The sequence below is a fragment of the Cnephaeus nilssonii genome (assembly GCF_951640355.1).
Source record: "Cnephaeus nilssonii genome assembly, chromosome: 1".
Taxonomy (NCBI): domain Eukaryota; kingdom Metazoa; phylum Chordata; class Mammalia; order Chiroptera; family Vespertilionidae; genus Cnephaeus; species Cnephaeus nilssonii.
Window position 1 is genome coordinate 5,437,411 of NC_137072.1, and position 22,623 is coordinate 5,460,033.

At 39.8% G+C, this 22,623-nt stretch overlaps 1 protein-coding gene across 6 annotated transcripts in view; it reads left to right on the forward strand.

The window, feature by feature from the left end:
• NEMF (nuclear export mediator factor) overlaps positions 1 to 22,623 on the forward strand; it is a 75,435-nt gene that overhangs the window by 19,287 nt on the left and 33,525 nt on the right. For 5 of the 6 annotated variants that reach the window (XR_013813566.1, XR_013813567.1, XM_079771928.1 and 2 more), the window contains 12 exons: positions 3,494 to 3,642; positions 4,576 to 4,643; positions 5,890 to 5,976; positions 7,200 to 7,273; positions 9,323 to 9,393; positions 9,474 to 9,549; positions 9,886 to 9,948; positions 15,448 to 15,525; positions 15,613 to 15,821; positions 16,338 to 16,529; positions 16,902 to 16,965; positions 19,184 to 19,272. Coding sequence is in view for 4 of the 6 variants with exons in the window: in XM_079771928.1 (XP_079628054.1) it covers positions 3,494 to 3,642; positions 4,576 to 4,643; positions 5,890 to 5,976; positions 7,200 to 7,273; positions 9,323 to 9,393; positions 9,474 to 9,549; positions 9,886 to 9,948; positions 15,448 to 15,525; positions 15,613 to 15,821; positions 16,338 to 16,529; positions 16,902 to 16,965; positions 19,184 to 19,272 (1,220 nt within the window). In the remaining 2 variants the exon portion in view is untranslated. The remainder of the gene's footprint in view (positions 1 to 3,493; positions 3,643 to 4,575; positions 4,644 to 5,889; positions 5,977 to 7,199; positions 7,274 to 9,322; positions 9,394 to 9,473; positions 9,550 to 9,885; positions 9,949 to 15,447; positions 15,526 to 15,612; positions 15,822 to 16,337; positions 16,530 to 16,901; positions 16,966 to 19,183; positions 19,273 to 22,623) is intronic. The other variant, XM_079771930.1, reaches the window with a different exon arrangement.

Below are 22,623 nucleotides of genomic sequence, written 5' to 3' on the forward strand. Positions count from 1 at the left end.
CAGTGCTTGCATTCAAGTACCGTATTTTACTTAATAATGGCCCCAAAGCATAATAGTAGTGATGCTGACAATTCAAATATGCCAAAGAGAGGTCTTAAAAGTGCTTCCTTTAATCAGGGGTAGGGAACGTCCAGCCCCCTGGACCCCGGCCCGGCCCACAAAATCGTTTGGTCTGGCCCTGCCAAGGCATTAGAGGTGAGTTAATTAAATGTTCGACCAAATATAGCAGACTAATTTTTAAGTTGATGATGTGTTTTTTTTTAAGTTGATGATTTTGTATGGCCCTCAAATGATAAATATCCAAATGGTCCTTGACAGAAAAAAGGTTCCCCACCGTACTTTAAGTGTAAAGGTATGTGTTTATAGCGGGGGGCGGGGGGGGGGGAACACAGTAAATGTAGAATCCAAAGTTCAGGCATCCACAAAGGGTCTTGGAACTTATCCCCTGTGGATAAGGGGGACTACTATGCTTGCAATCTAGGATTAGGCTTATATATCATACACGGGCCTTTCTGGGTATTTTTTCCTATTTCAATTTAAACTTAGCACTTAATGATGCCTAAAAATTATTTCAGTAGTATGAATGAATTTGTGTAATCTTTATTATTTTAAAAATCTAAACCTTTTTATCTTGTAATAATTATAAATTTATAGAAAAGTTGCAAAAATAATACAGAAAGTTCCTATATATCCTTTGCCTAGTTTTTCTTAATGTTAACATCTTACTAGTATATAACCATGGTACATTTGTCCAAACTAAGAAATTATCATTGGTACATTACTATTAATTACACTATAGACTTTATTAGGATTTCACCAGTTTTTCTACTCATGACCTTTTTCTGTTCCAGGATCGAATTCAGGATACCCCATTGCATTTAGGATCTTTCTATTTTGATCTTTCTGAGCAATTGGCATGCATACAGTCTAGGTTCCAGAGGTCCAGTTAGTGATGAGTTTGAAATAGATATTAAGGATTTATATATGAGAGTTATGTGCTTGGGAATGTTCACAGTCACTATGATGCCAAGAGCGGTAGGTTGGTTGATGCTTAGAATAGATCCTGAAGATTATTCTTTCCTCTGTCTATACAGGGTTTGATCTTCAAAGTTTCATGTCAAAGATTTTGATGTGTGGTTTATCTAGAATTGACCGGGCTTTGGGTAAAGAGGCTATTGTTACTCAAACTCATTTAAGAAAGTCAGTTTATTAATTTTTTTTTCTTTTTTGTTTTGTTTTGTTAATCCTCACCTGAGGATATTTTTCCATTGATTTTTAGAGAGAGTGGAAGGAAGGGGGAGAGAGAGAAACATCGATGTGAGAAAGACCCATTGATTGATTGATTACTTCTCGCACATGCCTTGACCAGGGCCAGGGATTGAGCCTACAACCAAGGGGCATGCCCTTAACTGGAATCAAACCCGGGCCCTTTGGCTCTATCTGTTGAGCCAAACTAGCTAGGACCAGTTTATTAATTTGTAATAAGTTCCATTAGGAGAGACTCTGGAGAAAGTAAGTTAAGATCAGAAAGTACTTTATTGTGTACGTCAGAGTCAAGCATAGTATTTCCCAAAATATGTTCCTTGGATACCACTTCCATAAGATAATAGGTGTGCCTAGAAAAAGGAGTCCCATAGTCATAAAAATTTGAGGAACTTTGAGAATATGGTAAAAATTTAACTCTAGGACTTATCAATTTCTTTAATATGATATGGTGATATGTACAATTCCTGGAGAAGGATATGTTATATAGAATTTCCAAAGCTTACTTAATCACAGAATTCTTTTTTTTTTTTTTTAAATGGGAGTAGCGAGAGCTATCTTACAGAATACTTTTGGGAAACCTTGGTTTAAGGAAAGCCCTTTCAGGGAAGTAACTGCCTTCCTGGAATCTTCCAGGTGTTCTGGATAACTGCACAATTTTATTCAGTAGACATTTATTGTGCACACCCTCTGTGTGCCAGGCTCTATAGCCACGTCTGTTTTTCAAGTCACATCTTCCCGAACAAGACACTATATGGACTTGTATCCCAACCCTCTACTTTCCTTCTCCAGTTAATTTTTTGTTCTTTAAGTTAAATAAATGTTTAAAAATTTAAATACATGGTTGCTTTGAAGTCAGATTCTTTAGCAGTAGGTGCGTATACTCTTTTAACACCTAGTAACAACTTCTGGTTATCTTTATCTCAAGTGAATGGTGTTCCCATCTACTGAAGCCATTTATCTTGCAAATTGTCATTCCTCAAGAGATTGGGGCTACTTTACCATCTTCTATGACCAACTTCTAAGTATTTGCTAAGGCATTTGTGACTAGTTTCATGGATGCTTCTTTTAATTATGCAATAACACCTGTCTTCACAGTAATCAATTTGAAAGGTTGTATTCTTTGGGCAGTTTTATTTTCATTAGGTTCTTTTCGTTAAAAGATTATATAACAGTATTAAATTTTAAAAGGTCTTTTTAATCCTAACTCTTCAGTAAATATTATCATTTTTCTCTATATTTGCCTTCTACTTCCTAAGATAGAGAAATTTTTTGTCTTACTATTTTTTATCTAAGAGTATAAACAATTTCCTACTTTTTTTTTACATAGTCTTCATAAGTTAACAGCTTATGTTGTATATCATAATTTATTTATTTAACAGTTTTCCCAATATTTACATTTAGGTTGTTTCTATTTTTTTTATTGTAAATAACTGCAATGAGTAGCTTTAAGCATATAGTTTTTTGTTTTATTGAGTTATTACATTAGGCAACATTATCAAGTGTGAATTACTTAGATGATGCGTATCACTGTCTTTATTGCCACATAACTGCTGCTATTAAAAGACACAATGCACCCTGGTTGACATAGCTCAGTTGGTTGGAGGATCATCCTGGACACCAAAAGGTGGCTGGTTTGATTTAGGTGAGGGCACATACCCAGGTTGAGGGTTCAATCCCGATTGGGGTGCATGTGGGAGGCAACCGATCAATGTTTCACTCTCACATGAGTGTGTCTGTCTATCTGTCTCTCTCCCCCTTCCTCTCTCTAAAATATTAATAAAATTTTTTAAAAGACACAATGCAGGTGAAAATATATAAGCATACCTCATTTTATTGCCCCTTGCTTTATGACACTTTGGCTTCACCGATGTTACGATTTTTGCAACTTGAAAGCAAGACCTTCCACCAGCAAAAAAATTACAACTCACTTTATTGTGATACTTTATTGCAGTGGTCTGGGAGTGAATCAGCAATATCTGTGATATTGCTTGGTTTTTGAAATAGATATATATCTGTTCTGTTTTTCATAATAAGCTACAGTGTTTGTAGACCTGTATCATGAAAGTACAGCAGTAGTTCAGCTGGTGGTCATCAAGGTCAAATGCTTTCTGTAACTTCATTTCTGTAGCCTTGATGAGGTTTTTAAGAGCCTACATTTTCTTTCTCAATTTTTAAGCTTCAAAAATGATATGGGATAAGCATTAAATTATATTTTATTCTATTATAGGGGAACATTGTTCTTACAGATTATGAGTATCTAATTTTAAATATCCTAAGATTTCGAACTGATGAGTCAGATGAAGTTAAATTTGCTGTTCGTGAACGCTATCCAGTTGATCATGCTAGAGCTGTTGAACCTTTGCTTACCTTGGAAAGGTAACATTTTTTTTTATAAACTCATTCCATATTGTATTAAAAGGTAAAATAGGTCATATGTAAGAATATAAAGAACGGACATAAAATATTTTATTTACTTGCATAAAATAACTAAATTTGGACTACTTGAACTGCATAAATGTGCATGTAAGCAATTAAGCCTTATTTGAGAGTAGCAAATGTATCTTTTTAGTATAAATTTGGTGTTATTTCAGATGTTTATTATTTCTTGGTAAAGTGCAAAGATTTATCAGCTATTCTGTGAGAAGATAGATGGATATCTTGGGTAGAGTACAAAAGGATATAAAGGATTTAGCTAAGAAAAGGGAGCAGGGTAAGATACGGTGCTAATTGTAGCTGTACTCTTCTGGCTGAAGGCTTTGATGCCAATAGGCTATAACAGTGTTTCTCAAAGTTTAGCATGCATTGGAATCACCTGGAGGGCTTGATAAACCAGATTTCTGAGTCAGTAGATCTGGTGTGGGGCTCAGAAATTTACATTTCTAGCAAGTTCACTGCTAATCTGAGGCCTGCCCACAAGCATCCTGAGTTCTTATTAAATGTTTGATTAGGTAAAGCCATTTCAGGCGTTAAGATATAGCTCCAGGCTTCACCAACAACATTTAACTGTTACATAAAAATGTGTCTTTCATATCATATATGGGCACACTGATGATAAACAATATGACTAAGTTGAAAAAGTATTGATTTTTTTTAGAAAACCTGGTTTTAGGTCCCAGTCTGCTGTTTACTAACCTCAAATAAATTAATTTTATGACCCTACATTTTCTTACCTACAAAATGAACTAGTTCCTCTTATATTTTAGAATATTTGAAGATCAGGTGAATTGATGTGGTATTATGACTATAAATATTGCTGTAAGAATTATTAAATATAAGATAGTAAGAGGTAATATCAATTTTGTTTTACAGACTGACTGAAATAATAACCAGGGCACCGAAGGGTGAACTGCTAAAGAGAGTTCTTAACCCATTACTTCGTGAGTAATCCTACATAGAGCAATGAAATATTTGCAAGATAGTATAGTTTTCAGGAATTTATTTAAGCCTTTTATAGTTTTAGTAGAAAATTAGAACTTCTTGATAACTTTAGAAAGGAGTTTAAAATGATCTTTTGAGTAGAGTTTATTTTTAAGGAAAGATAAATTTGTCATACCACATGAAGTTTGACCTTTATCTGTTAGATTTTATTTAAAAGTAACACTGTTATGTTAACTAATAGTATGTTATTTAGCACTTTAATGATAGTTATAATATTCTAAGAAATCTTTTCTTTTCCCAGTGTGAATCTTCGGTTTAATAACCATTTAGGTTTATTATTATTATTATTATTATTATTATTATTATTACTAGAGGCCCAGTGCATGATTGAATCATGCACGTGTAGGGTCCCCTACACGCTTTCGCTTTCGATCACGGGGAGCTGGGTGCCTGTCTGCTGGTGCACCAGGCCTTTCAGAAGCCTCCGGCGCGCTGGAGGCTTCTGAAAGGCCTGGTGCACCAGCAGACAGGCACCCAGCTCCCCCGCTTTTGATGGTCCACAGTGGGACGTGAGCTCGCTGCCCCAGAGGCCCCTTCTGTGCCGCAGCACAGCCATGGCGCAGACGCTGAGCTCGAGCCGCCGCTGGCGACGCGAGCTCAGCGTCCCGCCGGCCCAATCTGCCACCCCGGCCACCCCGAGTCCCGCCCCTTACCCCCCCCCCGCGCCTCCTGGCCAATCGCGGGCATAGCAAAGGTACGGTCAATTTGCATATTTGTCTATTATTATGTAGGATTATTATTATTAATGGGGCTCAGGGTATCCCAGGATGTCACGTACTTTTTATAATCAAGGTAAAGAAAATGTAATGACTTTTATGCTTGAGAAAATCATCACTTATTCCTACAATAAGGAATTTTTTCTTTATTAATAAGGTATATTACATTAACCACTCTTTGGATGCTAAACCAACCTTGCATTCCTAGTTTATAATCTTTTTTATATGTGGCTAAGTTTCACTAAATTCCTATAACTTTTGTACTGGCTTTTACAGTTTTATTGTAGTCTCAAATTTCAATTAAGTACTTGAATTGTCATTTCTAATAGCATTTCAAAATAAGTAAACTAATTATTTTCCCTGGCTACTGTTACTGAGTAGATCATTTATAGTGGACATAAATTTGTATTATATTTTGATGTTAAATTTTATAGGAAAATACTAAAAATAATACCCTCTGTTTTTATAGCCTATGGATCAGCTCTCATTGAACATTGTCTTATTGAAAATGGATTCTCTGGCAATGTCAAAGTGGATGAAAAATTTGAAAGTAAGGGTATGTCTGCATAGCACAAGTTTTGTCCATGTTTATATATTTCCTTTTTTAAAACTATGAAAATTATTTCTGGGAAAGTAGTGAGTAAATAGTTCTAGACTTAAAAACATTTGACCTGTGAGTGTTCTATCCATGTGGTATTCCTGGCTTCCTACTCTAAAGTGGCTCTTTTTCCCTGTTAATGTGTAGTTTAATCTCTTGACCTACCTTATTGCCTTTCAACTTTAGAATATTCTCCTTCTCTCACCTAAATTTTTTTTTTTTAATCCTCACCAGAGGACATTTTTAGTGGTGTTTAGAGAGAGGAAGAGTGTGGGAAGGGAGGGAGGGAGAGAGCAAGAAAGAGTTTGAGAGAAACATTGGTGGGAGAGAGGAACATCGATCAGCTGCCTCCCAAACGCGCTTGACTGGGGCTGGGATGGAACCTGCAACTTAGGCATGTGCCCTGACCAGGAATCGAACCCAGGACCTTTTGTGTATGGGCTGCTGCTCCTACCAACTGAACCACACTGGCCAGGACTCTTCCCCTAAATTTTAGAAGTGGTAACTGACCTTGAGATAGTCTTCGGTACAAGGCTTGAAGGAGTTGAATTATTCACCTTCTGACTCAGAACCTGGAGTGTGTCTAGAAATATCAGCATTCATGCATTTTAATTCTGTAAGTACTATAGTGTGGCTATATACATTAGGTTCTTGTAACTAAGGCAAGGGTGGGGAACCTTTTTTCTGCCAAGGGCCATTTGGATATTTATAATATCATTTGAGGGCCATACAGAATCATCAACTTAAAAATTATGTTGCTATGAAAAAAGATCCTAGACTTATTGAATTTCGAGTTCTGCCTGTGGTTTCCTTGGCAGGGCCAGATGTTTCCCACCCCTGATTTAAGGGAACCTAACTTATTAGTACCTGCCAGATTAGGATAATAAAAAAAATTAGAGGAAATACAGAGAATTTAGAAACATGCCCAAATACATATGGGAACTTAGTATATGAACAAAGTGCCTTTCAGATTATGAGGGGCAAGATGGAATTAATAAAAGCTATTGGGATAACAGGCTGGCCAAAACATCCTTATTTACATATGCTGATAACAAACATGAAATAACTGTATTTAATTTTCTTGAACACTCTTATAAGCACTGTCCTGTTTTCTGCATAGTTGTTTAATAATAGTTAATTGCATCTTGATTACCACTCCTTTTCTTTTTAATTCTTCTTAGATATTGAAAAAGTACTTGTTTGTCTGCAGAAAGCAGAAGACTATATGAAAACAACGTCCAACTTCAGTGGAAAGGTAGCAGCACATATACTTACATATTGTAGTGGCTTTATTATTTATATTCTTAGAATTTAAATGTTCACTAAAGATCAATATATGTACATTTTTTGTTTTAGTTTAGAAATTCGACATTAGTAATATGCTTATTCAAGGGTAGATTTTTGTTTTGTTTTGTTTTGTTTTCAATTTTCTTTTTATCCTCACCCAAGGATATGCTTTCATTGATTTTAGAGAAAGAGGAAGGTAGAAAGATAAACATTGATCAGTTGCCTTCCATATGTGCACTGACTGGGTATTGAGTCTGCAACCTAGGCATGTGCCGTGGCTAGAAATCGAACCTGCAACTTTTCGGTGCATAGGACGATGCTGCAATCAACTGAGCCACCTGGCCAGGGCTAGGGTAGTTGTTCTTTTGTGTGTGTGTTTTAAGCCTCACCCGAGGATATTTTTCCATTGATTTTTAGAGAAAGTGGAAGGGGGGTGGCGGGGAGAGAAACATTGTTGTGAGAGAGACACGTCTTTTGGTTGCCTCCCGCAAGTGCCGGGGATTGAGCCTGCCCCAAGGCACATGCCCTTGATTGGAATCAAACCAGGACCCTTCAGTCAGCAGGACGAGGCTCTATCCACTGAGCCAAACCAGTCTGAGCTGTTTTGTGTGTGTTTTTTTAATTGCTGTTGATTTATAATTTTTGTTCTGCTTTTTTGTCTTTTATAGGAAGTACTAGGTTAAATCAATCAGCCCTCCAGAAAAGATGAGGAATTTGAAAGTATTTCTCCTTAGGTTAATTTTAGATAGCGAAGCACATTTTAATTTGCCAGCACTTTTCAAAAATTTGGTGATTTACATCCCTTAACAGTTAAATATCCTCTGAATTACCTCAGATCTTGTGTTTTTCTTCGCTCTTCAAAGTATAACTTTACTTACCGGAAAAGTTCAGAGACAGTTCTGATTAATTATAGATAAATTCAGTCCAAATGTACCTGCCTAGTTTCTTTTTGTTTTGTTAATCCTCATCCGAGGATATGTATATATTTTTTTCTATTGATTTTTTGTTTTTGTTTTTTTTTTAGAGAGAGTGGATGGGAGAGGGAGGGAGGAAGGAAGAGAGAGAGAAACACCGATGTGAGAGAGACACACGGATTGGTTGCCTCCCTACCAGGTCTAGAGATCGAACCTGCAACCCAGATACGTGCCCTTGACCAGGAATCAAACCTGTGACCCTATGATGCCTGGGACAGTGCCATAACCATTGAACAACCTGCCAGGGTGTTTTACTGCCATAACCGGTTTGGCTCAGTGGATAGAGCGTCAGCCTGTGGACTTAAGGGTCCCGGGTTCAATTCCAGTCAAGGGCATGTACCTTGGTTTCGGGCACATCCCCAGTGGGAGGTGTGCAGGAGGCAGCTGATCGATGTTTGTCTCTCATCGATGTTTCTAACTCTCTATCCCTCTCACTTCCTCTCTGTAAAAAATCAATAAAATATATCTTAAAAAAAATAAGTTTTACTGACTTTAGAGAGGGAGGAAGGGAGAGGGATGGAGAAATAGAAACATTGACGAGAGAGAAACATCAATAGGCTGCCTCCTACATGCCCTTTACTGGGGATTGAGCCTGCAACCCAGGCATGTGCCCTGATCCGGAATGGAACTGATGGTTCATGGGTCAGTGCTTAATCACTGAGCAACACTGGCCAGGCCCAGTTTTTTAAATGAATTAAAATCGCCTACCAACAAAGGAAATCTGTTTTTCTGCTGGCAGTGCTTTTGGCTTATTTAAATTGCACAACATCTAAAAATGGAAAGAAAAAAGCAAAATGCAGCTGTATAATCCCACCATTTTATCAGTTTCCATTTTCTTTATTCCCTGATTTTTCTTGTGCATGTGAAAAAAACATTTCCTAATAATACTTTGAGTCTAAGAAAAGCTTCATTTATAACCTATATACAAATGCAATTGATAAATTTATAACTAGAAAATTTTATAACTTAAATTACTGTTAGTTATGAAAAGTAAATCTTTGTTAATTATGGATAGAAATGAGTTTTATGTTGGATTTTTATAGGGATATATCATTCAGAAAAGAGAAATAAAACCAAGCCTGGAAGTAGATAAACCAACTGAAGACATACTCACGTAAGCATGTAGGCATGGGTCAATTTATTTTAGGTGTTTATTAATGTTCTTGAATGTGATATAGTAAATATGTTTTACAGGTATGAGGAATTTCATCCTTTCTTGTTTTCTCAACATTCACAATGTCCATATATAGAATTTGAATCATTTGACAAGGTGGGTTTCAGATTCTATTTTTTGACCAGTTAGCATGATATGAATTATTAAATTAAAATCAACTTGCTTTGATTGAGAAATTGCAAATATTTTTGCTTTGCCATCACTATAAATCTGAGCATTACAGAACAATGCAATCATAGATACAAACTGTTGGAAACTTTTTGCTACTTTATTTCAAGATAAAGGATAAAAAATGTGAACTTGATTCTTGATTATTTAGCTATATCTTTGAGTGGTGTTATAAACAAAATGGACTCAAAAATTCTATGTATGCAAGTTGAAGTACAGACTGTCCTTTTTTTCCAACTACTTATTTTTGTTTGTTTTAATAAGGCTGTGGATGAATTTTACTCCAAGATCGAAGGTCAGAAAATAGATTTGAAAGCTTTACAACAGGTATGGAATTTGAAACATTTCTGTTAAACTAACTAGTTTCAGTGTGGTTTGCTGGGTGGTGATGCTCTCGTAAGAATGGGTAACCTTTCCAAGTGTAGGGGATGCGCTGACCTCTTAGTTTATTGGTAACGATGTAGGGGGGGTCTCCGTTGTTGAGAAGTATGCCCTCATTTGTTCCATCATATATCGGGTATTCTGTAAAATGGAAAATACAGTGGGAAGATGAGACCTAGTACAGTGGTCGGCAAACCGCGGCTCGCGAGCCACATGCGGCTCTTTGGCCCCTTGAGTGTGGCTCGGCATTAGAACCACTTCTTCAAAATAGACTCGCCCAGGCCGAAAACCGACTTCTGCGCATGGGCCACGAAGTTTCAGTCGCACCGTACGTGCACGCCCGCACGTGATATTTTGTGGAAGAGCCACACTCAAGGGGCCAAAGAGCCGCATGTGGCTCGTGAGCCGCGGTTTGCCGACCACTGCCCTAGTATGATTTGCTTTATTAAAGCAACCCAAAGCTTATAAATTTTGCTATTAAGGTAATACTGTTTTGAGAAGATTTTTAAATAGGCCAAAGGAGAGGGAAAAGTTTTTTCTACACAAATAAATATTTTTGTTTACCATTAAACTGTTATTTCATTTTTTATTTATCTTCATTATTGAAAGTATTACAGATGTCCCCTTTTTTCCCCCTTGACCCTCTTTACACTGCTCCCACTCCGTGCCCAGCCCTTCACCACCCTATTGTCTGTGTCTGTGGGTTATGCAGAGTGAACTTCTAAACTAAACCTTTAATGTGGTTTATGTGGAGACCCACTGGTGATTGCCAGAGGAGATGGGTTGGGGACCAGGTGGAAGAGGTGAAGGGATTAAGAAGTACAAATTGATATTTACAAAATAGTTACAGGGAGGTATAGCATAGGAAATATAATAAACTAGAGGCCCGATGCACGAAATTCGTGCACGGGGGGCGGGGGTTCCTCAACCCAGCCTGGACCCTCTCCATTCCGGGATCCCTCAGGAGATGTCCGACTGCTGGTTTCAGCCCGCCCAAGGATCAGGCCGAAACCGGCAGTCGGATAGCCCTCTCACAATCCGGGACCACTGGCTCCTAACTGCTCACCTGCCTGCCTACCGGATCGCCCCTCACTGCCCCCCCCTACCCCCGGCCCGCCAGCCTGATCGCCCCTAACTGCCCGCCCTGCCGGCCTGGTCACCCCCAACTGCACCCCTCTGCTGGCCTGGTCACGCCTAGTGCCCCCCCTGCTGGCCTGGTTGCCCCCAACTGCCTCCTCTGCCGGCCTGATCAACCCCCACGTCCCCTCTGCTAGCCTGGTCGCCCATGCAGCCTGCTGGTCAGTCGTTTGGTCGTCCCTCGATAACCCCCCTGCCGGCCTGGTCGCCACACGCAGCCTGCTTGTTCAGTTGTTTGGTCGTCCCTCACTAACTCCCCTGCCGGCCTGGTTGCCCCACGCAGCCTGCTGTTCGGTTGTTATTATGAGGACATCATGACCAATTTGCATATTACCCTTTTATTACTATAGATAATATTGTGATAACTGCAGGGTTCCAGGTGGGTACTGTAAATATCAGGGGGAATACTTTTTTTTAACTTAATAAATCTTTATTGTTCAGATTATTACAATTGTTCCTCTTTCTTCCCCCCATAGCTCCCCTCCACCAGGTTCCTATCCCATTCTCTGCCCTTACCCCCCCCCCCACTGTCCTCATCCATAGGTGTACACTTTTTGTTCAGTCTCTTCCTGCACCCCCCACTCCCTTTTCCCCCCGAGAATTATCAGTCCACTTCCTTTCTATGTCCCTGATTCTATTATATTCACCAGTTAATACTGTTCATCAGATTTTTTATTCCCTTGGTTTTTAGATGCACTTGTTGATAGATATGTATTTGTTGTTCATAATTTTTATCTTTACCTTTTTCTTCTTATTCCTCTTCTTAAAGAATACCTTTCAGCATTTCATATAATTCTGGTTTGGCGGTGATGAACTCCTTTAGCTTTTTCTTATCTGTGAAGCTCTTTAGCTGCCCTTCAATTCTGAATGATAGCTTTGCTGGATAGAGTAATCTTGGTTGTAGTTTCTTCCTGTTCATCCCTTTGAATATTTCTTGCCACTCCCGTCTGGCATGCATAGTTTCTGTTGAGAAATCAGCTGACAATCGTATGGGTGCTCCCTTGTAGGTAATTGTTTTTCTCTTGCTGCTTTTAATATTCTCTCTTTGTCTTTTGCTCTTGGCATTTTAATTATGATGTGTCTTGGTGTGGTCCTCTTTGGATTCCTTTTGTTTGGGGTTCTGTGTGCTTCCTGGGCTTGTAAGTCTATTTCTTTCACCAGGTGGGGGAAGTTTTCTGTCACTATTTCTTCAAATAGGTTTTCAGTATCTTGCTCTCTCTCTTCTTCTGGGACCCTCATAATTCTGATGTTGGTACGCTTGAAGTTGTCCCAGAGTCTTCTTACACTATCTTCAACATTTTGGATTCTTTTTTCTTTTTGCTTTTACAGTTGGGTGTTTTTTGCTTCTTGGTATTCCAAATCTTTGATTTGATTCTAGCAATCCTCTAGTCTGCTTTTAGGTCTCTCTATAATACTTTTTATTTCAGTCAGTGTATGCTTAATTTCTAGTTGATCCTTTTTCATATCCTCGAGGGTCTCGTTAAATTTATCGGCCTTTTCTAGGAAATTCTTGAAAAACCTTATAACCGTGGTTTTGAACTCTATATCCAGTCTTTTGCTTTCCTCCATTTCCTTCATTTGTGGCCTGCCTCTTTTTCTCCGCATTTTAGCTGCTTCCTGAGTTGATGGAGTTGCTTTGTGTGCTAGGTATCCTAGCAGGTCCCAGTAGCTCAGCCTCCCCAGTTACCTGAGGTGGACACTCTTGGTGCAGCCCTTTGTGGGCTGTGTGTGCAGTCTTGTTGTAGTTAAGTCTTTATTGTTGTTGGTATCACTGGGGGAAATTGACCTCCAGGCCAATTGGCTGTGAGGATCAGCAGTGTCTCCGCTGGGAGAGCTTCTGTGCTCAGCTCGGATGGGGCGGAGTCTCAGGGTGGAGCAGACAGCCTTGGTTTCCCGTCAGCCCTGCCCTATGAGGGCCCTGTGTCTCCGTTTCCCGTGGCAATGGCTGCACGCACCTCTGAGAGAAGGCTGCTCTCGAGTTTCGCCCGCTGCCAGACAGTCCAGTTTCTCCCCGAGTGAGTCTGGTACCCAAAGTCTCACCCGGAGCTGGATTTCAGTGCAGTCGGGAGGTTTTGTTTTCCTCCCAAACGAGAAAGCTAGCCATGCGTTAGCTGCCCGCCCTCTCTGGCGCTGCGAGTAAGCCAGCCACGTATTCAGCCGCCCCCCCTTTCCGCGCGCACGGGTCTCCGCACCTCCACAGCTCCTCTGAGTCTGTGTCCTTTTCTCTTTCCTTCTAGTTGTGGAATTTCCACTCAGCCAGCTTTCCAATGGTTCTGGACGATGTCCGCTCTGTCTTCCAGTTGCAGTTTTAAAATTGTTGTGCGAGGCAGCAATATAGGTGTTTACCTTATGCCGCCATCTTGGTTTCTCAGGGGGAATACTTTTAAAGTATATGGTTGTCTAATCCCTATGCTGTACACCTGAAACTAATACAAAATAATACTAAAACTGTAATTGAAATTTTGTAAAATAAATGTTAAAAAGATACATGTTTTGTGTATATCATGACTCCACAAGGAGGTTTTAATATGCTGTATTTTTCCAGCACATGTGACCATGTTTTTGGAACATTTGCTGAAGAACAATTTCAGAAATTGGCCACAGTTACTCTTGATTTGAAGAGGATGTGATTTTTCAAAAATATTAATAAAGTGTTATAATATGTGTGCACAATTTATAATTATGTGAATTCCTGTTTCCTCCCTGCCCCTCAGTTTTAAAATAATTAACAAAGCACAATTTCTAAGCAGATGGGTCAAATTAATTAAATATTATAATTGCCACATGGTGGCAGCACTTTAGCTACTAAATAGATATTTAGCAGTGACATTGAACCCCATCTCTTTTATGTGCATAAGAATACCCTATGAATTATTTTAGTAATCATTTTGCATTCTTTTAATAGTTACCATTTTTATAATTAACATTTTTAATACTACATCCAGCTTCCAAACATTCATTAATTGGTAATGCTGTAACTACTGTTATAAAATTTGCCCCAAAATAAAAAAATCCTGAAATGTAAATTATCCTATATAATAAAGAGGTAATATGCAAATTGACCCTCACACCCTCACAAATTGGCTGCCTACGACTAGGCCAGCAGGGGGGTTAAGTGAGGGATGACCAAATGACTGAACAAGCAGGCTGCGTGGGGTGACCAGGCCATCAGGGGGGTTTGTGAGGGAGGACCAAACAACTGAACAAGCAGGCTGCGTGGGGCAACCAGGCCAGCAGGGGGTTAGTGAGGGGCAACCAAACAACTGAACAGCAGGCTGCGTGGGGTGACCAGGCCGGGGGGGGGGGGCAGTTGGGGGTGACCAGGCTGGCGGGGGGCAGTTAGGGGCGACCGGGTCAGCGGGGGGGGGGGGGGGATAGTTAGGGACAACTAGACCAGCTGGGGGGTGCAGTTGGGAGTGACCAGGCCGGCAGGGGGTGCAGTTAGGGGCAACCAGGCCAGCAGGGGGGGGGCAATTAGGGGCAACCAGGCTGGCAGAGGGAGCAGTAAGGGGTGACCAGGCCAGCAGCGGGGGGCAGTTAGGAGCGACCAGGCCAGCAGGGAGAGGGTAGTTGGGGGCAACCTGGCTGGCAGCGCGGGGGCAGTTGGGGGTGACCAGGCCGGCAGGGGGTCCAGTTAGGGGTGACCAGGCAGGCAGGCAGGTGAGCCATTAGGAGCCAGCGGTCCAGGATTGTGAGAGCGATGTCCAACTGCCAGTCATTGGGCCTAAACTGGCAGTTAGACATCCCCCAAGGGGTTCCGGATTGGAGAGGGTGCAGGCTGGGCTGAGGGGATTTCCTTCCCCCCCCCCACCCCCCATGCACGAATTTTGTGCACCGGGCCTCTAGTATATGATAAAATGCTATATAGGAAGTCAAATAGTTACCATGACCTTTTGTGTTGTTAATTTAGGAGAAATTCTGTAAAATACTAGGAATAATGCTAAGAAAATTAAAGGTAGCAATGAAATAAAAAGAAACAATTTGGGTAATTTAGGCTACGAATGCATTCTCCCAAATTTTACTTTTTTGCCAGAAGGAAAAGATAGGCTCTAGGAGCATATTTTACATACAATGTAACATAATCAAATTACTTTCAAATAGGGAACAGGAGGTAGTTAGATATGACTTAGTTTTGGAGCATGAAACACTTTGGGGTAGTATAGACCTGGGGAGGTGGACTCTGGGGCTCTCTAGTTAACTAGGGGGCAGATGTGGGGACAGGATAGTGAGTTTCAGGAGGTGAGAGAGAAGGTGTAGGAGATGGGAGAAATCTAATTTTTTAAGAAATCTTTTTTTTGTCAACAAAAGGAAAAACAAGCATTGAAGAAATTAGATAATGTCCGAAAGGATCACGAAAACAGATTAGAAGCTCTTCAACAGGCTCAGGTATTATGTTTAGCTTTTTCAAATGCTTTCTGAAAAATGGTAACTTTAACTGGCATTATAGTAAATGTTTTTGGTTTATTTCTTAAGGAAATAGATAAACTTAAAGGAGAGCTCATAGAAATGAATCTACAAATAGTTGACAGAGCCATTCAGGTTGTTCGAAGTGCTTTAGCCAACCAGATAGATTGGACAGAAATTGGGTTAATTGTGAAAGAAGCCCAAGCTCAAGGAGACCCCGTTGCAAATGCAATCAAAGAATTAAAACTACAAACAAATCATGTTACAATGCTGCTAAGGTAAGTTTAAATTATTTATTTATTTGTTAATCCTCACCCAAGGATATTTTTCCCGTTGATTGTTTTTAGAAAGAGTGGCAGGAAGGGAAGGAGCGGGGGAGAGAGAAAGAGAAATAGACACATTGATTGGTTGCCTTCTGCATGCCCCCAGCTGGGGCCAGGTATCAAACCTGCAACCCATTTATGTACCCTTGACTGGGAATCAAACCTGTGACCCTTTGGTGTGTGGGCTGATGCTCTAACCACTGATACACACTGGCCAGGGCAGGTAAGTGTAATTTTTAGTGAAGCAGTTAATGCTTGTCTTTATTTTGCTATTTAATTGTTCACTGTATTCATTTAAAATTTGTCTTTTGTTTGGAAATTTATCTTTGACAATACAGAAAAAATTAATTTGCAAATTAATTTACAAAGTAAATACTGTAAACCATTTATGATTTCATTTAGGAATATATTGAAAATTTAAAAATGTGATGTCATTGACATTAGTGAAATACTATTGAATATTTTTAATAGAAATCCATACTTATTATCAGAGGAGGAAGATGACGATGTTGATGGTGACATCAGTGTTGAGAAAAATGAAACTGAACCACCAAAAGGAAAAAAGAAAAAGAGAAAGAATAAACAGCTGCAGAAGCCTCAGAAAAATAAGCCATTACTTGTTGATGTTGACCTCAGTTTATCAGCATATGCCAATGCCAAAAAGTGAGTCTTAAAAGTAGAAATTTTAGGCAAAATATTATCTACAATAACTCAGGGTATTAAAGGATAAGAAACATTGTTATTTTGCCTGTCTATACTTTGGGGTGTCTTTTTTGGTTTGTCATAAGATTATATTTATTGTAAGAAAGAGTACAGAAATTACTATTTCTCCAAACAGTAATTCTCCTGGAAACTTCAAATAACAAATTCTTTTTTAAATCTTATGTGCATTCTACAACTTGATTTTCATATGGAACATAGAAAATAAAGGTGTGTAAAGCACAAAACTTGTTCTGTATGATTTGAGAGTCTATAAAATAGGAAACAAAAGAATAGAGATTTTACTTAAAATTTAAGAGAATTGTGTTTTTCTAGGTATTATGATCACAAGAGATATGCTGCTAAGAAAACACAAAAGACTGTTGAAGCTGCTGAGAAGGTACTTAGCATTTCTTAGAGTGAATGTTAATTGTTTTTCTCTACCTTAATTTAGTGGCCTTAATGATTTCATATGTTTAAATGAGGTTTTCTAATTCAGAAATACCTTTCAAATTTAATTTTGCTTTAAATGTGTTTCCAGTATTTACTTTTCCCCAACATGCTCCTTCTTGGTTACTTTTCCCCAACATGCTCCTCCTTGGTTTTTACCATCTCAGTAAATAGCATCTTCATTTTTTCCTTTGCTTAGATTAAAAATGTTGGAGTTATCCAGGACTCTTCTCTCATAAACCATATGCAATCCACCAGCAAATCTTTTTGGCTCTTCTTTTAAAGTCTAACCAGAATCTGGCCACTTCTCATTGATCCAGGTCTCAATCATGTATTCTCATGGACGATAGCAGTAGCCCTTACTGGGTCAGTTACTTTCCCACCCTTTCTCTGCTACAGTCTGTTCTTCACACAGCAGCCATAGTGATCCTTTTAAATAACAAATAGTCATTTCTCTGTGTTCAAAATTTTCCAGGAGCTTTTCATGTTAGCCAAGACAATCCAAAGCCCTTCTCCTGGTCTAGAAGGTTCTATATGATCTGCTCCCCTCTGATCTCATCACCTGCCCTCCTCCTGTTACACATTCTTTCTAGCCACACTGGGATTTTAGCTGTTCCTACAACAGTGGTCCATGCTACCTTCTCAGGACCTTTGCACTTGCTGCTCTTTCTACCAAGAATGCTCTTCCCTAAAAATTTCTGTGGTTTGATTCCTCCCCTCATTCTCATGTCTACTTATATGAGACTAGAGGCCCGGTGCATGAAATTCGTGCATGGGGGGGAGGGGCATCTCTCAGCCCAGCCTGCACCCTCTCCATTCCGGGACCCCTTGTGGGATGTCTGACTGCCAGTTTAGGCCAGATCCCTAAACCAGCAGTCGGACATTCCTCTCACAATCCTGGACCGCTGGCTCCTAATCGCTCACCTGCCTGCCTGCCAGCCTGGTCACCCCTAACTGCCCCCCGCTGCCAGCCAGGTCGCTCTCAACTGTCTCCCTCTGCTGGCTTAGTCACCCCAACTGCCCTTGCCCCCACCCCCACTGGCCTGGTCGCCCCCAACTGCCCCCCGCCACCCACCCCCCGCTGGCCTGGTCGCCCCATGCAGCCTGCTGTTCAGTCATTTGGTCGTTCTTCACTAACCCCCCTGCCGGCCTGGTCGCCCCACGCAGCCTGCTGTTCAGTCGTTTGGTCGTCCCTCACAAACCCCCCTGCCGGCTTGATCATCCCATGCAGCCTGCTTGTTCAGTTATTTGGTCATCCCTTACTAATCCCCCTGCCGGCCTGGTCATAGGCACCCATCTTTTGAGGGCATGAGGGTCAATTTGCATATTCCCTCTTGATTATATAGGATTATATAGGATGTCAGAGAGGCCTTTCTTGACCACTCTTACTAAAAATAGTATCTTCAATTACTCCCTCTTTACTCTGCTTTTCTTCTTAAAAAACACCCTTCACAACACACATTTATCTGTCTTCCCTCTTGAATGTGGATTGCATGAAAGTAAGATTTTGTCTGTGTTGTTCATTGCTATGTCCCTTCCCTAGAATATTGCCTGGAACATTGGCACATTAATATCTGTTAAATGAGTGGCCCTCATGACTTAGCCCTCTGTCTACCTCTCCAACCTCATTTCTTGACATTTTACCTTGTGATCACTACTTTCTTTCTGCTTATAGTGCTCTTCTTTCTGTTCTTTGCCTTGATAATTCCATCAATCCTTCAGACTTCAGCCTATATGCCATTTCCTCAGAAATGCTCACTTATTATGGCATCCTTAGAAGCACTTAAATATGTTTATTTGCATAATTATGTGTTTTATATTTGTCTCTTCTCCTAGACCCCATTGGGGTGCAAACTTTGTCTTGTTCACTGATTTGTCCCCAGCATGTAGTCTGGAACCTGTTATATGGTAGGCACTTAGTATCTGGTAACTGAATGATATTCTTGTTAATTTGGAGGTCTTGAGGAAATATATATATACAGTAAATCTTTGACTTAAATTATTTTAATATTAAAGTAAAAAGTATTTTCATTTCTTCATTACTTTTGTGTGTGTGTAGATAATGCCATTTTTTGATATTTAAAAAACTGTTTCTTGCCTTATCATTTGCTTGGTGTTATTTAAATAAATTCTTAACAAATTATTTAAAAACTCTTTCTTATAAATAGGCATTCAAATCAGCTGAAAAGAAAACAAAGCAAACCTTAAAAGAAGTCCAAACAGTTACCTCTATTCAAAAAGCAAGAAAAGTGTATTGGTAAGTGTTCTACCTTTTAAAAATATAGTTTTTATTTTTCAAAATTATGCATGCACATTGTTTAGAAAAACGAAGCAATTCTACAAAGCTTGTTACAAAAACCAATAGCCCTGCTATTTTTTACCCCTACTCCTATTGCTTCCTCTCCCAAAGAAACATTTATACTTTTAGTCCTTTTACCTGAGTCTTCTAGTATATGCTTCCATTTCTCTAAGTAATATGCTTATATTGCTGCTTCTTAATTTTTCTATTTTACTCTCTCTTAATGACTTACCACTATGGAAGATTAAGATTTTACTCTTATCCTCTTGTGTCCCAGCCTTACATAGGCATGCACCTTCCAGCTTTCCAGAATAGTTACAGCACAATTCAATATTAACATTATTGTGAATATTTAAATTGTAGTCACAGCTTTCTTTTTCTTTTTGTTCTTTTTAATTCACCTCCACTCCTCCAAGTATGCTCACATTGGAATTCTGTTAGTATCATCTTGCAGAAGTCTTTTCTGAAGCTTTTTGACCATTGTCCTAGATTGGTTACTCTAAGCATCTTAAAATGCCTCTTTGTTGTTATCCTAAAAGTTCCCTTTATCCCTCTCTGTGTTGGATTCTTTGTCCCAGATTTCATACTTTTTTCTTGGTTGGTGGAATTATGAGCTATAGAAGCATAATGAGAGGGGTGTGTAGAAGGTAAAGTTTTTGAGGTATCCAATGTATAAAAATGATTTTACTCTTATACCTAATTAATAGTTAGCCTGGGTATAAAATTCTAGTTTGAAACTATTTTCCTAAGACTTTAAAGGTATTTGTACATTATATTAACTTCCAGGTTTGATTTTGAGAAATCTGATGTCATTTTGATAGTTAATATTTTATAGGGAACTTGTTTTATCTCTCGGTAAACTTGTGGATTTTTTTTTTCTTCTGTTTTCCAGAATTTCACAATGTTGTAGGTTCGTGAGGATGTTTTTTATCCATTATGCTGAATATTTCATGGGCCTTTTTAATTTGGAAACTTCCATTTCTGAGAAATTTTCTAGACATATTTCTCAGAAAACTATCTGCCCTCTGGTTTTTGTTTCTGTTGTTGCTTCCTTTTCTTTCTTTCTTTTTTTAAAATAATATATTTTATTGATTTCATAGAGGAAAGGAGAGGGAGAGAGAGAAACATCAATGATGAAAGAGAATCATTGATTGGCTGCCTCCTGCACGCCCCCTACTGGGGATCGAGCCCACAACCCAGGCATGTGCCCTTGGCCGGAATCGAACCTGGGACCCTTCAGTCCGCAGGCTGACGCTCTATCTATTGAGCCAAACCAGCTAGGGCTCCTTTTCTTTCTTTCTTTTTTGTAATTGGACAATCCTCCAATTTTCTATTTTCAACTCTATCATTTTGTTTTATATTCTGAAGGATTTCCTCAACTTGATCTTTCAATCATCCCACTGAATTTATTATTTTTTTTAATCCTACCTAATAAAATGGTAATATGTAAATTACCATCACTCTGCTATGCCCACGATTGGGCCAGCGGGAGGTGCAAGGGGCGGGACTCGGGGTGGCCGGGATAGCCGATTGGGCCAGCGGGACGCTGAGCTCGCGGTGGCGCGAGCTCAGCATCTGCGCCATGGCTGTCCTGTGGAACAGAAGGGGCCTCTGGGGCAGCGAGCTCACGTCCCGCCGCGGACCATCAAAAGCGGGGGAGCTGGGTGCCTGTCTGCTCCAGCACCAGGTCTTTCAGAAGTCTCCGCCGAGCCAGAGGCTTCTGAAAGGCCTGGTGCACCAGGGGACAGGCACCCAGCTCCCCCGCGATCGAAAGCGAAAGCGTGTAGGGGACCCTACACGTGCATGACTCAATCATGCACTGGGCCTCTAGTTCTATAATGTTTTAATTTAAGCTGTTTTGGTTCTTGGAATTTCTTTTTTTTTTTAAATCCTCTTCTGGGGATATTTTTCCATTGATTTTTAAGAGAGTGGAAGGGAGGAGGAGAGGTGAGAGAGAAACATTGATGTGAGAAAGACACATCGATTGGTTACCTCCTGCAAGCACCCTAACCAGGGCCAGGGATTGAGCCTGTAACCGAGGTATGTGTCCTTAACCAGAATCGAACCCAGGACCCTTCGGTCTGCAGGCCAAAGCTTTATCCATTGAGCCAACTGGCCAGTTTTGAATGTTACTTTTTAAAAACTTCCTTCTCTAGTTTCTCTATACTGAGAGTAATTTGGATGTATTAAATTTTATTTAGTATCCTTTTCCTGCAGGTCTTCTCCAAGCTTTTTTTCTATTTATTGGTTTTTGTCTCCAGCTTTCATGCTTATGTCTGGTGATCTTTGGTTATCTGTTCACGTTTTATAGTAGAGTATTAAAAGGCTGATTGGGAGTTCTCTGTGGGGAATTGTAAAATGATCTCTATAGCCATTTTGTGTGGAACTCTTGATGTCTTTAGCTTTTTTCCTCTTCAGCTGGTCTTACTAGTATTTCCTTTTTTTTTTTTTTTAACAGTTATTATTTTTTCTTTTATTTTTTAATCTTTATTGTTGAAAGTATTACATATGTCTCCTTTTTCCCCCCATCGACCCCCTCCAGTCCAACCCCACCCTCCGGCCTAGGCCCTCACCACCCCATTGTCTGTGTCCATGGGCCATGCATATATGCATACAAGGTTTTTGGTTGATTACCTCCTACCCACCCACCCTCCTGTGTCTTCCCTCCGAGATTCCACACTGTTCCATTTTTCCATGTCTCTGGATCTAGTCTGTTCATCAGTTTATTTTGTTCATTAGATTCCACATATGAGTGAGATAACATGATACTTGTCTTTCTCTGACTTATTTCACTTAGCATGATACATGCCAGGTCCCTCCATGCTGTCTCAAAGGGTAAGAGATTCTTCTTTTTTTACTGCTGCGTAGTATTTCATGGTATAAATGTACCACAGCTTTTTTATCCACTCATCTACTGATGGGCACTTGGGCTGTTTCCAGATCTTAGCTGTTGTAATTTGTGTTGATATGAACATAGGGGTGCGTACATTCTTTCTGATTGGTGCTTCGGGTTTCCTAGGATATATTCCCAGAAGTGGGATCACTCAGTCAAATGGCAGCTCCATATTTAGTTTTTTGAGGAAACTCCATACTGTTCTCCACAGTGGCAGCACCAGTCTGCATTCCCACCAGCAGTGCACGAGGGTTGCCTTTTCTCCACATCCTCACCAACACTTGTCATTGGTTGATTTGTTAATGACAGCCATTCTGACAGGTGTGAGGTGATACCTCATTGTCGTTTTAATTTGCATCTGTCTGATGATCAGTGACTTTGAGCATTTTTTCATGTTTCTTGGCCATCTGTATATC